Consider the following 12,194-nt stretch of genomic DNA (forward strand, 5'->3'; position numbering starts at 1 on the left):
ACAGACTTACATACTACAATTTTATAGTACCCAGTCAAGTGAATCCCTCCCTTCCTCTACCATGTTTCTCAAAATTGCCTTAGCTTTTTTGTGGACTTCGCTGATTCATTGTAAATGCTCTCAGTCCTGTTAGGCTTCTGATAGACATTGCATTAAATATCTCTATTTGTCAAGACCATCCATTCAGCTACACATTAGGTAAGTCATTTTACTCGGTCAATCTTTTTTGCAATGTCTTTCAGTAAGGTTTTTTTTTTTTTTTTTTTTTTTTTTTTAAGGTAAGGTCTCATTGTGTAGCTCTAACTGGACCTCACTATGTAGACCAGGCTGGCCTGAATCTCAAGATTCATCAGCCCCTGCCTCCCCAGTGCTGAGATTAAAATTATGCACTACCACACCTAACAAGTTCTTTACACCTTTCTTGAAACAGGGTGGCAGAGGCACATGTCTTTGATCCCAGCACTTGGGAGGCAGAGGCAGGAGGATCTCTATGAGTTCTGGAAGATCCTGGAAATACTACCTTGTGCTCTTGATGCCTATCCAGCAGAGCCTCAGCACCAGCCACATCATTGGCCAGTTCATCTGCATTGATGAGGGCTTTCATTTCAGTCACCCAGCTCGTGAGGTCACGGAAGTCAGCAAGAAAGCGTTGAAGCCTTGGGAAAAATACAAAGTATGTCACTTCCAGTACTGGTCCCAGGACAGAAGATGGCTTTCCTAGAGCTCTGAATTCTGTTCTCAAAAGTCTACCATACAAACCCTAGTCCTGGGAAAGGAAAAATTCACTGAACTTCAAGACAGCAGAAGGCAGAAAAGCAGGTTCTGTTGTTCACGGTAACACACCCACCTCGTCTCACATTTTTGCTGTTTGCGATGGGTCTCCCTTTACTGTGCTGGCTAGTCACTGCCACGAACTCACTGTCTTCAACTTTCCTGCTTTCCCAGGGCCAACTCAAGGGAGTAAGAAGTATCCTTTACCTTTCCATTTCTTTATTCACTAAGTTTTTTTTTTTTTTTTTTTTTTTTTTTTGGATTTTCGAGACAGGGTTTCTCTGTGTAGCTTTGCGCCTTTCCTGGGACTCACTTGGTAGTCCAGGCTGGCCTCGAACTCACAGAGATCCGCCTGCCTCTGCCTCCCGAGTGCTGGGATTAAAGGCGTGCGCCACCACCGCCCGGCAAAAACTTTTTATTCATTTTTTTTTTCTTTTTTTTTTTTTTGCTTTTCGAGACAGGGTTTCTCTGTGTAGCTTTGCGCCTTTCCTGGAACTCACTTGGTAGCCCAGGCTGGCCTCGAACTCACAGAGATCCGCCTGGCTCTGCCTCCCGAGGGCTGGGATTAAAGGCGTGCGCCACCGCCGCCCGGCTATTCACTAAGTTTTAATAGGCTACTCTACATGATACCACATCAATGGGGTATTTCTGTCCTGCCAGTCAAAGTGAAGTAAGAGCGGATAGAAGGATTTATGAAGTTATAAATACCATGTACAAACTACACTCTACAAAGTTGCCAGTCTCCAAAAGAATTTTAAGCCGGGTGGTGGTGGCACACGACGTTAATCCCAGCACTCGGGAGGCAGAGCCAGGAGGATCTTTGTGAGTTTGAATCCAGCCTGGTCTACAGAATGATATTCAGGACAGGCACCAAAACTACACAGAGAAACCCTGTCTCGAAAAAAACAAAACAAAATAACAAAACAAACAAACAAAAGATTTTAATGTAGGTGAGGGAAAGTACTCTGCATTTTCTTACTGGTGATTCTTCACAGGGTACAGTAACATTTTTGGTATCTAAAATTGACCCTCTGCCTCTCCTGTCTATACAAGAATGAAAGAACCATGACTGCTAAGTACCAAAGTACCTGTATGAGTCATCAAGCCGTGCATGTCTCTCTGCTGCCAGAGTGCGGATCTGTTCCCAGTTGGTGATCAGCTCCTCCCGTTTTACCTGGATCTGGTTGGCACTCAGAGGGTGTGACTGCTGCAGACGGTCAGCCTCAGCACACAGGGCTTTCACCTAGAAACAGACTCTTATCAGCACCACTCTCCTGCCCTTGCTAAATGACTTAAATAATCAGTGGCTTTCAAACCCATCATGGGGCCGGGCGGTGGTGGCGCACACCTTTAACCCCAGCACTGGGAAGCAGAGGCAGGCGGATCTCCGAGTTTGAGACACGCCTGGTCGACAGAGTGAGTCTCTGGACGGGTAAGGCTTCACAGAGAAACCCTGTCTCAGAAAAACAAACAAACTCACCTTGTCCTCTAGAGCAGCAAGATCTCTCTCCAGACCCTCGTGCTTCCGAAGCAGAGCCTGCACACTTGCTAGGTCTCTGCCAAAGTCATCCGAGGCCATTAACTGTTCCTTCTCCTTGATCCAACCAATGGTCTCATCCACATCCCTAGAGAAGAAGGACCAGTCAAGCCAGTTATGCGGCTGTCCAGGCGCCCTGGGAAGACCACAGAGGCAGAGCTCTGCTCAGCTCTCACAGCCCAGCACCTGTTGAAGCGCTGAACCTCAGCAGCACCAAACAGCTTCCCCTGCCGCTGAAGAGCCAGGCCTTTCAGACGCTGCCACGCTGCGTTCACCTCATCCTGCTTGGTCTTGATCAGCTCCTCTTCCGGATGCTGCTCCTACACAAGGAAGAGAATGGGCCCATCTATGTGCCACCTCTGGCCTCGGCAAGTTATTCTAGGCCTGGCTCCAGAGCACAAGCAAGTCTTCACAACTGTGAAGAAGCTCGGGTCTGTGTAAAAGGAAGAGAGCTGCAGCTCAAGAGAGAATCCATTTCTCTGAATAAACTGCTTTCTATCCCTATCTCCAAAAAAAAAAGAGGTTGCAGAAGACTAGTCTAGTCCCAGCACCCACATGGCAGTTCACTACCATCTGTAATTGTAATCCCATGGGATCTGACATCCTCTTTTAGCCTCTGCAGGCACCAGGCACCACATAGTGCACACACATATATACAAGCAAAACACTCACATATAAAATGTCTAAGGCTTTAAAAAAACAGACAAGTTAGTTCCCTTTCACAGGACATCCTACAAGTTCCCATGATGCTGTGAGCAGCACACATCAATCTGTTTCTCACCTGGATGAGTTTGGCAGCAAACTGGTTTACTTCATTAACCCTTTCTTCATGAGCAGCCAGATCTGTTTGAAACTCTTCAAATTTCTTCTGCAGGACTTCCACATGTTCCAGGTCCTGGCCCAACTCCTCAGAAGTCACAATTGCTTCCTATTCAGGGAGAGAACCAGCTTGAGCCACTGGGTGACAGTCAATTAACAAAGGTTGCCATGAAGAAGAGACATTAGGGACGAGGCCACATTCACTATAATGGAAAACTCTCTATGCAGTTTTTCACTTCTGTCCTCTAGTGTTCTGTCCCAGAGACCCTAAGTTTCAGGGTTACAAAATCAAAGGTTCCTAGAGAGCAGCTGAGATAGAGTCTCCCCTCCCGCCCTCCATCTAACCTAGGGCTGCCAACTGCACTAACACTGTCTCTCAAGGCAGACCACAGGGAGGCTCCTTCCTCTCGGGGAGCCTAGCACACCTGCCCTCCAAGCATACCTTGTCATTGATCCAGTCCATCACATCCTCACACTCCCGCAAATACTGCACCAGCTTCTGTGCCTGCAGCAGTTTGACTCCTTTCTCCCGCATCTTCTCCAAAAGCAACTCCCACTGGCGGTGCAGCTCCATCAAACGTGTCTGGAGGTTAAAAGTCAGACCTTTAAACCAGACATGGTGGCACACACCGGGAGGCAGAGGCAGGCAGATCTCTGAGTTCGAGGCCAGCCTGGTCTGCATAGTGAGTTCCAGGACAGCCAGAGCTACACAGAGAAACCCTGTCTCAAAAACAAAAACAAAACTAAAAAAGCCAGTGAGGTGGCTCTGGGTACCCCTCTTGCCACTCGAGCCTGAGGAGCTAACTCAGTTCCCAGAAGCCACAGCTGAAGGAGAGAACAGATTCCTGAAAATTGTCCTGTGACCTCCGAATGTGCCCTGTGGTACACACTCCTCTCACACTCTCTCATACAACAGTAAAATTAAACTTCAACAGAATTACAATGTGAAAATCTTTGGATAACAGGAATTGAACACCATCAGCTCTCAAATGGCTCTTCAGAGAAAAGGCTTTGGAGGGCCTTACAGTGACAGTTGTTGAACACAGCATCTCAAGCTAAGTTCAAACCTCATCTACACAGCAGCCGAGAGCACAGAGTATTTACTTCCCAGCATCATTGGGTGTTCACAGCACAGACCCATAAAGGACCTGAGAACTGCGGGAAGCTAAGAAAACCATTTCAGCCTGTGTGCTGTGTTCTGGCATCTGATTGCACCTTGGGGCCTTGATTATGCCCACCCTAAGATACTGGGAGTTTCTGGGTAACACTGACAGGCAAAGATATACCACACAGGTTCAAACACAAACAGAAATGGAATCTGGGATCCACCCATGTTGAGATGTCCCTCTCAGCAAGAGAAAAAACAACAACAAAACACTTTGAAAGCCAGGGGAACAGTCAGCATGGGTGGAATCTCTTACAAGCAAGCAGGAAGGTTTCACCAGCAGAGGGCGAGCTGTGAGGAAATGAGAGCTCACATAGTTCACTGCACAGCGCCATGACTAGAAGGAAATGAAAGGCATCACAAGGCAATACTCCACCTACTCGGATGTGAGACCCAATGTGGGTGGCCGTGACTATGGGGCGCCAAGCTGTCCGGTATGGTGTGAAAGTCTAAACCAGTGACAAGACAGGTTATACAGGACACAGACACAATCTTCTACTCCACCCATTTTCCTTTGTGCTAATGCTGCCTGCCAAACTAAACTGCTAAATTGGGGACAAATAAACTGCCAAGGCAGGTCAGGATCACTATGGAAAGTGTGAGCCCAATTACTAGATGATAGAACTCTTTGCTTAAGAACGGGGCTACAGACTAGCCAGACTTCACCTTCAAGACCACTGTTCAGCCACATAAATTTCATTTTCACATAGTCAAGTCATGATTCAGGTACTGGCACAATTTTCTCAGCCCTGAAAGTCAGAGAGGGCCTGGCTACTCAGGCTGCCTACAGTCTAGGAAGAAGAGCAGGTAGGGCAGCGAGAGCATTTAAGGAACTACAGAACTCAGGGTGGGAAAGAGGTCTGGCTCTGACTCAGGCAATCTCTTAACATGGCCACGAGCCAGCAGTGGGAGCTTTCAGAGATGCAGACACAGCAAATATTATGAAAAGATAAGCATGGAATACACTGGAAACAGCACAGGGAAATTCTACTTCTCGGCTGTGGGACTTCGGGCAGCTTACTCAAAATTCTCTAAGCCTCAGTATTTCTACCTTTCCATGACATGGAGAAATGGGAACCTTGTAAGCTTGTGAAAATTAAAGACATTAGCCAAGTGTCTTGTAGTACCTTAGCAGCTACAAAAAGCAACTTGACAAATGCTAGTTAACAGCATATATAAAGCTGCTTTGATAAGCTCTCCAAATGGGGCACAAATGAACTCAGCATTGGGTCCTCTCCCAAGATGAATCCCCAAAGTCAAACACTTGGTCTGTTTCTCTCAGGTCAATCTGTAGCTGGGTTATACTATACAATCTCATATACCCCAGTAAAACTTCTGTTAGGGAGTAAGAAGCCAACTGACTTTATTTACTATAGGTCTATATTAAAACAATGGAAAATACTTGTATTTAATTGAAAGATGTAATACATTAGTCAAATGAATTCAATCAAACAGTTGGTTATAGGACAACTGACACTCACTTTTCTTACAATCATTACTAAGAATAGTTTTAACAGTTCCTAATCAAATGCCTAGATTCAGCCAGGGGGTGGTGGCACACATCTTTAATCCCAGCACTTGGGAGGCAGGCAGAGGCAGGTGGATCTCTGTGAATTCTAGACCAGCTTGGTCTATAAAATGAGTTTCAGGACAGGGCTACACAAAGAAACCTTGTCTTGGAAAAAAAACAAAACAAAAACAAAAAACCCAAACCAAAACAACCAACCAACCAAACAAACAAAAGCCTAGATTCAGTAAGTAGGCAGATAGGCTGGTCCACTTCAGAACACCCAGAGCAGACAGACACCAGCAGAACAAATATGGCACAAATGTCTATGCTGGGAACTATCAGCCTGGCTCCTAGCTTCTTCAAAACGTCTGCTGAAGGAGAGTGGGGCGTGATTTACCCCTAGCTGAGAGCTTTTGTCTACATCTTCAAGAATGCTTGACAGGTAAAGACCTAGAAAAGGCTGAGCCCTCAATGCAATGTGGCTTTGGAGACAACCAAATAAAAGGTTAGATGAGGTAATACACACTACAACCCCAGCATTCGGGAGGCTGAGACAAGGGGATCCAGTTCAATCACAGCTTGTTCTGTACACCTAGACCGTGACACAAAGAAAGAAAACAAAAAGAACAAACAAAACACGTAGACAGCCAGGTAGCGGTGGTGGTGGTGGTGCACCTTTAATCCCAGCACTTGGGAGGCAGAGGCAGGCGGATCTCTGAGTTCAAGGCCAGCCTGGTCTACAGAATAAGTTCCAGAATAGCCAGGACTGTTTCACAGAGAAACCCCATCTCGAAAAACCAAAAAACAACAACAATAACAAAAACAACAAAAATACATGTAGACAAGAAGTATATCAAAGGGCTGAAGAGATGACTCAGTAGTTAAGTAAGTATACATCTCTCTTAGAAAGACCTGAGTTCAATTCACAGTACCCACATAAGGTAGCTCACAACCACCACTAACTCCTGCTTCAAGGGAACCAACACCCTCTTTTGGTCTCTGAGTGTTCATGAACATACATATGCACAAACACACATAATTACAAACAGAAATTAAAATTTAAGTATCACAAAGATAAGAGTATCTGCTTATGAGAAAATCAACAAGGAGATGAGAAAAAGAGTATTTTCCCTTAATACTATGGTACTGTTAAAGCATAGAAAACTGTCTTCTCAACTCCAAAACAAGTGGGCCCAAAGTTTGGAGATACCTGTCTCAAGGTTACCAATTATCCTCTGATATACTAGAGTTAGTAGACATAGAAGCAATCTTCCTCAATGTATGAATACATGCTAACTCACTCTTCTCCAAGAATACTGTTCCTTACTACATACAGAGACACTGGTTTCCAGTCATGCTTTGAATCACATTAATACCTGGTTTGTTGACTTCTCTAGGAGACCTAGAGTCTCTGAAGTCTGGACAAGCCAAGCTTCCTCCTACCCTGCTCCTGCAGGTGAAGCCTTCTGACCAAGTAGAGCTCCTACTCACCCGGATGGTTTCAGATGCAAAATGCCCTTCTGAGATCATCAGGTTTCCTGTCTCATCCAGCTTGACGATGGCTCCTGAGTTGGCCTGTACTTCAGCTTCAAAGGCTTGGTGCTTCTGGAGCTTTCCCTGGGAGTGGAACACAAGTGAGCCCCAAGTGTTCCCCACAGCACTCCTCTTGTCCCATGGCAAAGGTCCCCTATCCTCAGTCCCATTTCTTCTAGTGAGGAAGGCAACCACTCAAATACAAAGACTGCATCTCTACCACGCTGGCCTGTGAGCACATTCAACTTTGCAGGTAGAAGACAATCCAGAATATTTCAAATTTTATTGTCTATGGAAAGCAGTTTTTATCCAGACATCTAATCCCTTCTACAAAAATAGGACTACTCTAACAGTTTTCCTAGCTCAGTGTTTAATCTAGCCATTCACATTCCACTCGCTTTAGAAGCCACAATCAAATCTTGCCTGCATTCTACTTCTTCAGTTTTTAAGTTACATTCATTTTGTAGGTGTATGTATGTGTGTAAACATGCACATGCTGTAACACGTGCTCTCTCCTTTCACCATGTGGGTCTTAGGCTGGGACTCATACCCACTGAACCATCTTGCCAAACCCATTCCATTTCTTCCTTTCTTTTAAAAAAACATTTCTATGTCTGTGTCTGTGTGAATCTATGCCATGTATATGCAGGGGCCCAGAGGCCAAAGGAGGTCATGAGAGCCCCTGAAACTGGAGTTGTGAGACACCTGATGTGGATGCTGGGAACCCATGACCTCTCTAAGAGTGGTGCATCGTCTTAACCATTCAGCCATTTCTCCAGCCTATAATTATATATTTTGGTAACAATGCTGTTAGCATGCCAGTCCAGCAGGTCATGGTGGTGCGTTAATTTCAGCACACAGGAAGCAGGCAGGCAGATCTCTGTGAGTTTGAGACTAGCCTAGTCTACATATCAAGTCAGCTAAGGCTTCAGAGTAAGACCCTGTCTCAAAGGAGGTGGGAATGGGGAATGGGCTGGGGGGAACGGGAGGGGGGCAGGAAGGGAGAGAACAAGGGAATGTGTGGCTGTTATGAAGAACTGAATAGAATTGTAAAATAAAATAAAAAAAAACACAATCCAAAATAACCACCAAGCCCTTTGTTGGAAATGTTAGGAATTCCTGTGGCTTTGAGATAGCAGTTTGAGAGCTATCAGTTTAAGGCAGCAGTTCTCAACCTGTGGGGGTCAAATGACCCTCTCAGAGGGGCTGCCTAACATCAGAAAACAGATATTCACATTACAATACATAACAGTAGCCAAAGGTACAGTTAGGAAGTAGCAATGAAATAATTTTATGGTTGGGGTCATCACAACATGAGGAACCGTACTGAAGGGTCACAGCATTAGGAAGGTAAGAACCACTGGTTCTCAAGTATGCAGAAAAGAAACCGTCATGTCTGTAAGCTATGTCCCCACCACAGGGTCTTCTCAGAGCAGAGTTGGCCTTTGTGTCTGACCCCTGACTTCTGAGATGCAAGCATCCCAAGCAGCTCAGACATACAGACCTGCAAGTTGGTTGGGTCTTTGTAGTTCTCATCAGATGCAACTTGAAGCTTCTCCTGAATCCACTTCTCCAGCTCCTCAGCATCTCTTTGAAAAAACTGGAACCGATAGGAATCCTCCAGTTTCTGCCGCCGCAAGGTAGAGAGCTCCTTGAAGCGGTGGTACCGATCCAGGACCTGCTGGCGTCTCTCCTGGATGTCCTCTGCTGTTTCCAGCACTTTGACCCCACTTGGATCCATTTTCTGAAAAGACAGAATGCCTGAAATAAGCTCCACAAGAAAAGAAATGGATTAGGCTTTCTGAAGGAAAGAATTAGAAAACCCCAAGAATTGAACTATTAAGTAGTTGCTTCTAGGGACAGAGCCTTAATGAACAATAGCCATTTCAGTGGTTCTCAACCATCCTAACTCTGTGACCCTTTAATACAGTTCCTCATGTTTTGGTGACCCACAACCATAAAGTTTATTTTCATTGCTACTTCTTAACTGTAACTTTGCTACTATTGTGAATCCTGATGTAAGTATCTGTGTTTTCCAATGCACTTGGGTGACCCCTGTGAAAGGGTCATTCAACCCCCCAAAGGGGCCATGACCTACACGTTGAGAAACTCTAAGCTATTTCTCCCACAGCACCTACCTACTTACTTTGGCCCCTTAGAGGATGATAGGTTTTTTTGTTTTGTTTTTGTTTTAAATTATGTATGAGTGTTCTATCTGCACGTACACCTGCACACCAGAAGAGGGCATCAGATAACATTATTGATGGTGGTGAACCACCATGTGGTTGCTAGGAACTGAACTCTGGATGAACAGCCAGTGCTCTTAACCACTAAGCCATCTCTCCAGTCCAAGGATGGTAGTCCTGATGGCAATGAAAAGTGAAATAGGTAAATGGAAGAATTACATTTCTATTACTTCTATAGGGGCTTTAAGATTCAAAGCAAACATTATTTGAAGGATTATTGACAAATTCACTCAAAAAATCCTTTCATCTAGCTTTTGCATTTAGTGTGTAGGTGTGAATGACCTCTTGAAATAAAGACGAGGTCTCATGTATCATAGGCTGGCCACCTGCTATGTAGCCACAGTGCTAGTTACAATTATGTTCCACCAACTCATCAACACCAGGTTTTATGCAGTAGGATCAAACCCAGGGTCTTGTGCATGCAAAAGCAAGCACTTTAACAAGTCAGATGCATTTCCCACCCCCAATTTACTCTTATTTAAACCAGCTTTCCTCTTTGTCTTCCCAGCTCTGTTGTTGGTCAATGAAAGGATGACTTTACCTAGATGAAGCAGCTGAATTCTCAGTTACTCTGAAATGTCAGCTGTGCAAGTCCTCAGGCTATCAGGCTGGACAGAGACAGTGACAGGTCTTGTCATCAGAATGAAAATCATTCATGGTGTATTGAGGGAGGGAGCTGTATGAACACTGCTCATGCAGGTATAAGAGTGTGTGTGTAAGTGCGTGTACCAGGTATTTAACTCAGCATCTCATGCATGTGTGGGGCGGGTAGTTTTTTGGTCTTTTTAATGGGTTTTGGGTCTGGGATAATTTTCATTGTTTAGGGGGGTTGGTTACAAGTTGTTGTCAAGGGTTAGGAAAAAGGCTAAGCAAAGGAGATTAGAATTAAGGTTCTTGTTTAAAAGAAAAGAAAAGAAAGAAAAGAGAAAGACAATTACTAGTTTTAAATACTTTACATTAGATTGGATTGTTTTATATTGTATACAAATTTGAAACTGATATTGTTAGAAAATGCTATATGTATATTTCTAATTGTATTCATACCATTCATTTAACAATGTAATGCAATTTTCTGATCCTTGAATGTTATTATTACCAACTATTAGGATATAAAGAAATGAAAGTTAGTGGTTAGACATTACAATAGAACTTGTAGTCATATTAGATATGTTTTAAAAATTGAGCAGAGATGTTTTAGACAGGTCATCTTCAAACCCTTCAGAGATCTACAGAATATGGCATTTAAAATGTTTTAATAACTTAGAAAATTTTTCTTTTTTGAGACATGTTGGCTCCTGGCAGTACCAATCTACTTCAGAGAAAATATGGGCATTGAAGAAACTACATATGGAGTCAACTTTCATTGTGGCAAAAGTTAGCCACTGGACAACAAAGTATCCTCAAATCAACAGGACAAGATGGACAGACAGAACACGAAACAAAGGACTACTGATTCTTGCCAAAACAAGTGCGGTTATGGCTTTATCAAAAGGCATCTTCTGAGGCCAGGACAATATGGCCCCATCCCTGAAGTGGCCTTCGCAATCCGGAAAAGGTACAGTGCCCTTTTCTTCGAAGGCAGCTTAACAGGCAGAGGGCCGATGGCTTCTGTTGTGCAATGGAACAGCACCTGAAAGCTCACGCCTCTCAATAGTAGACTGGCATTTAATAGAGGGATGTGGAGAAGAAGGGGATGCTGAGATGAAGCCATATATACACAGCCAAGAAGAATGGACAGCTGAATTCAAAAACTGTCAACAATTTCCAGAATTTAAAATCCTGAATCATGACAGGACACTAGTGGAATTCAGGTGTTTCTGGTACATGGACTGCTCTCACCCAATGTGAGGTTGAACTGTTGACCTTGTGTACATCCTACTTCACAAATGAGTCTGTCAGATACGCTTGAAGATGATGCCCCAACACTGCGGAAACCTCAGGAGACTGTCCAGGCAGCTGGCTGTTTCTGTCAACTCACAAATTTTTTGGAAGTTGCTCGCATGCACTTCCTGTTTTTATTTTTGTTAGCTAATATTATTTCCTTCTTGGGTCTCTGAGGGAGTTGAAGATTAGTTAGTTATGGTTGAAGATTAGTTAGTTATAGTTGAAAATTAATTAGGATAGAAAGTACATTAGATACATCTTGGATTTACCAAAATAGGATAGATAATGGAATTATTTTCTCTGATTTGTCAAATACCTGTTTAGGTATTTATTACTTGTATATATTGTATATAGTTATTGTACTTTTGTATATAGTTTTTCTTTTGTTAGTTATAACCTTTTGCTTTTTTTTTTCTTTTTATTAAAATAGAAAAGGGGAAATGTGGTGGTATTCTAATTGTACTGAAATGTGATTTTGATTGTATGTTAATAAATAAAGTTAGCCGGGGGTCATAGCTATTAGAGCCATAGACAGAGCGTGGCAGTGGTGGTGCATGCCTTTAATCCCATAGATCTCTATGTGTTCAGGGATACAGCCAGCATTGGAGACACACGCCTTTAAGACCTAGAGGGCTGTACATACAGACAGTGATGAGGCAGTCATGTGTTTGGGTTTACAACCAATGAGAAGGCAGAACAAAATACTATGAAACGACTTACACAAAGGAA

The 12,194-nt window shown here is 43.8% G+C and overlaps 1 protein-coding gene across 8 annotated transcripts in view; it reads right to left on the reverse strand.

The window, feature by feature from the left end:
- Sptan1 (spectrin alpha, non-erythrocytic 1) overlaps positions 1 to 12,194 on the reverse strand; it is a 70,877-nt gene that overhangs the window by 46,008 nt on the left and 12,675 nt on the right. For all 8 annotated transcript variants that reach the window (XM_076569026.1, XM_076569021.1, XM_076569024.1 and 5 more), the window contains exons 2-9: positions 8,840 to 9,079; positions 7,294 to 7,419; positions 3,570 to 3,710; positions 3,090 to 3,236; positions 2,495 to 2,628; positions 2,252 to 2,396; positions 1,860 to 2,014; positions 521 to 656 (exon numbers count right to left, since the gene is read on the reverse strand). In XM_076569026.1, the coding sequence (XP_076425141.1) occupies positions 521 to 656; positions 1,860 to 2,014; positions 2,252 to 2,396; positions 2,495 to 2,628; positions 3,090 to 3,236; positions 3,570 to 3,710; positions 7,294 to 7,419; positions 8,840 to 9,076 (1,221 nt within the window). In that variant the 5' untranslated portion in view covers positions 9,077 to 9,079. The remainder of the gene's footprint in view (positions 1 to 520; positions 657 to 1,859; positions 2,015 to 2,251; positions 2,397 to 2,494; positions 2,629 to 3,089; positions 3,237 to 3,569; positions 3,711 to 7,293; positions 7,420 to 8,839; positions 9,080 to 12,194) is intronic.

The sequence above is a fragment of the Peromyscus maniculatus genome, chromosome 4 (genome assembly GCF_049852395.1).
Source record: "Peromyscus maniculatus bairdii isolate BWxNUB_F1_BW_parent chromosome 4, HU_Pman_BW_mat_3.1, whole genome shotgun sequence".
NCBI lineage: Eukaryota > Metazoa > Chordata > Mammalia > Rodentia > Cricetidae > Peromyscus > Peromyscus maniculatus.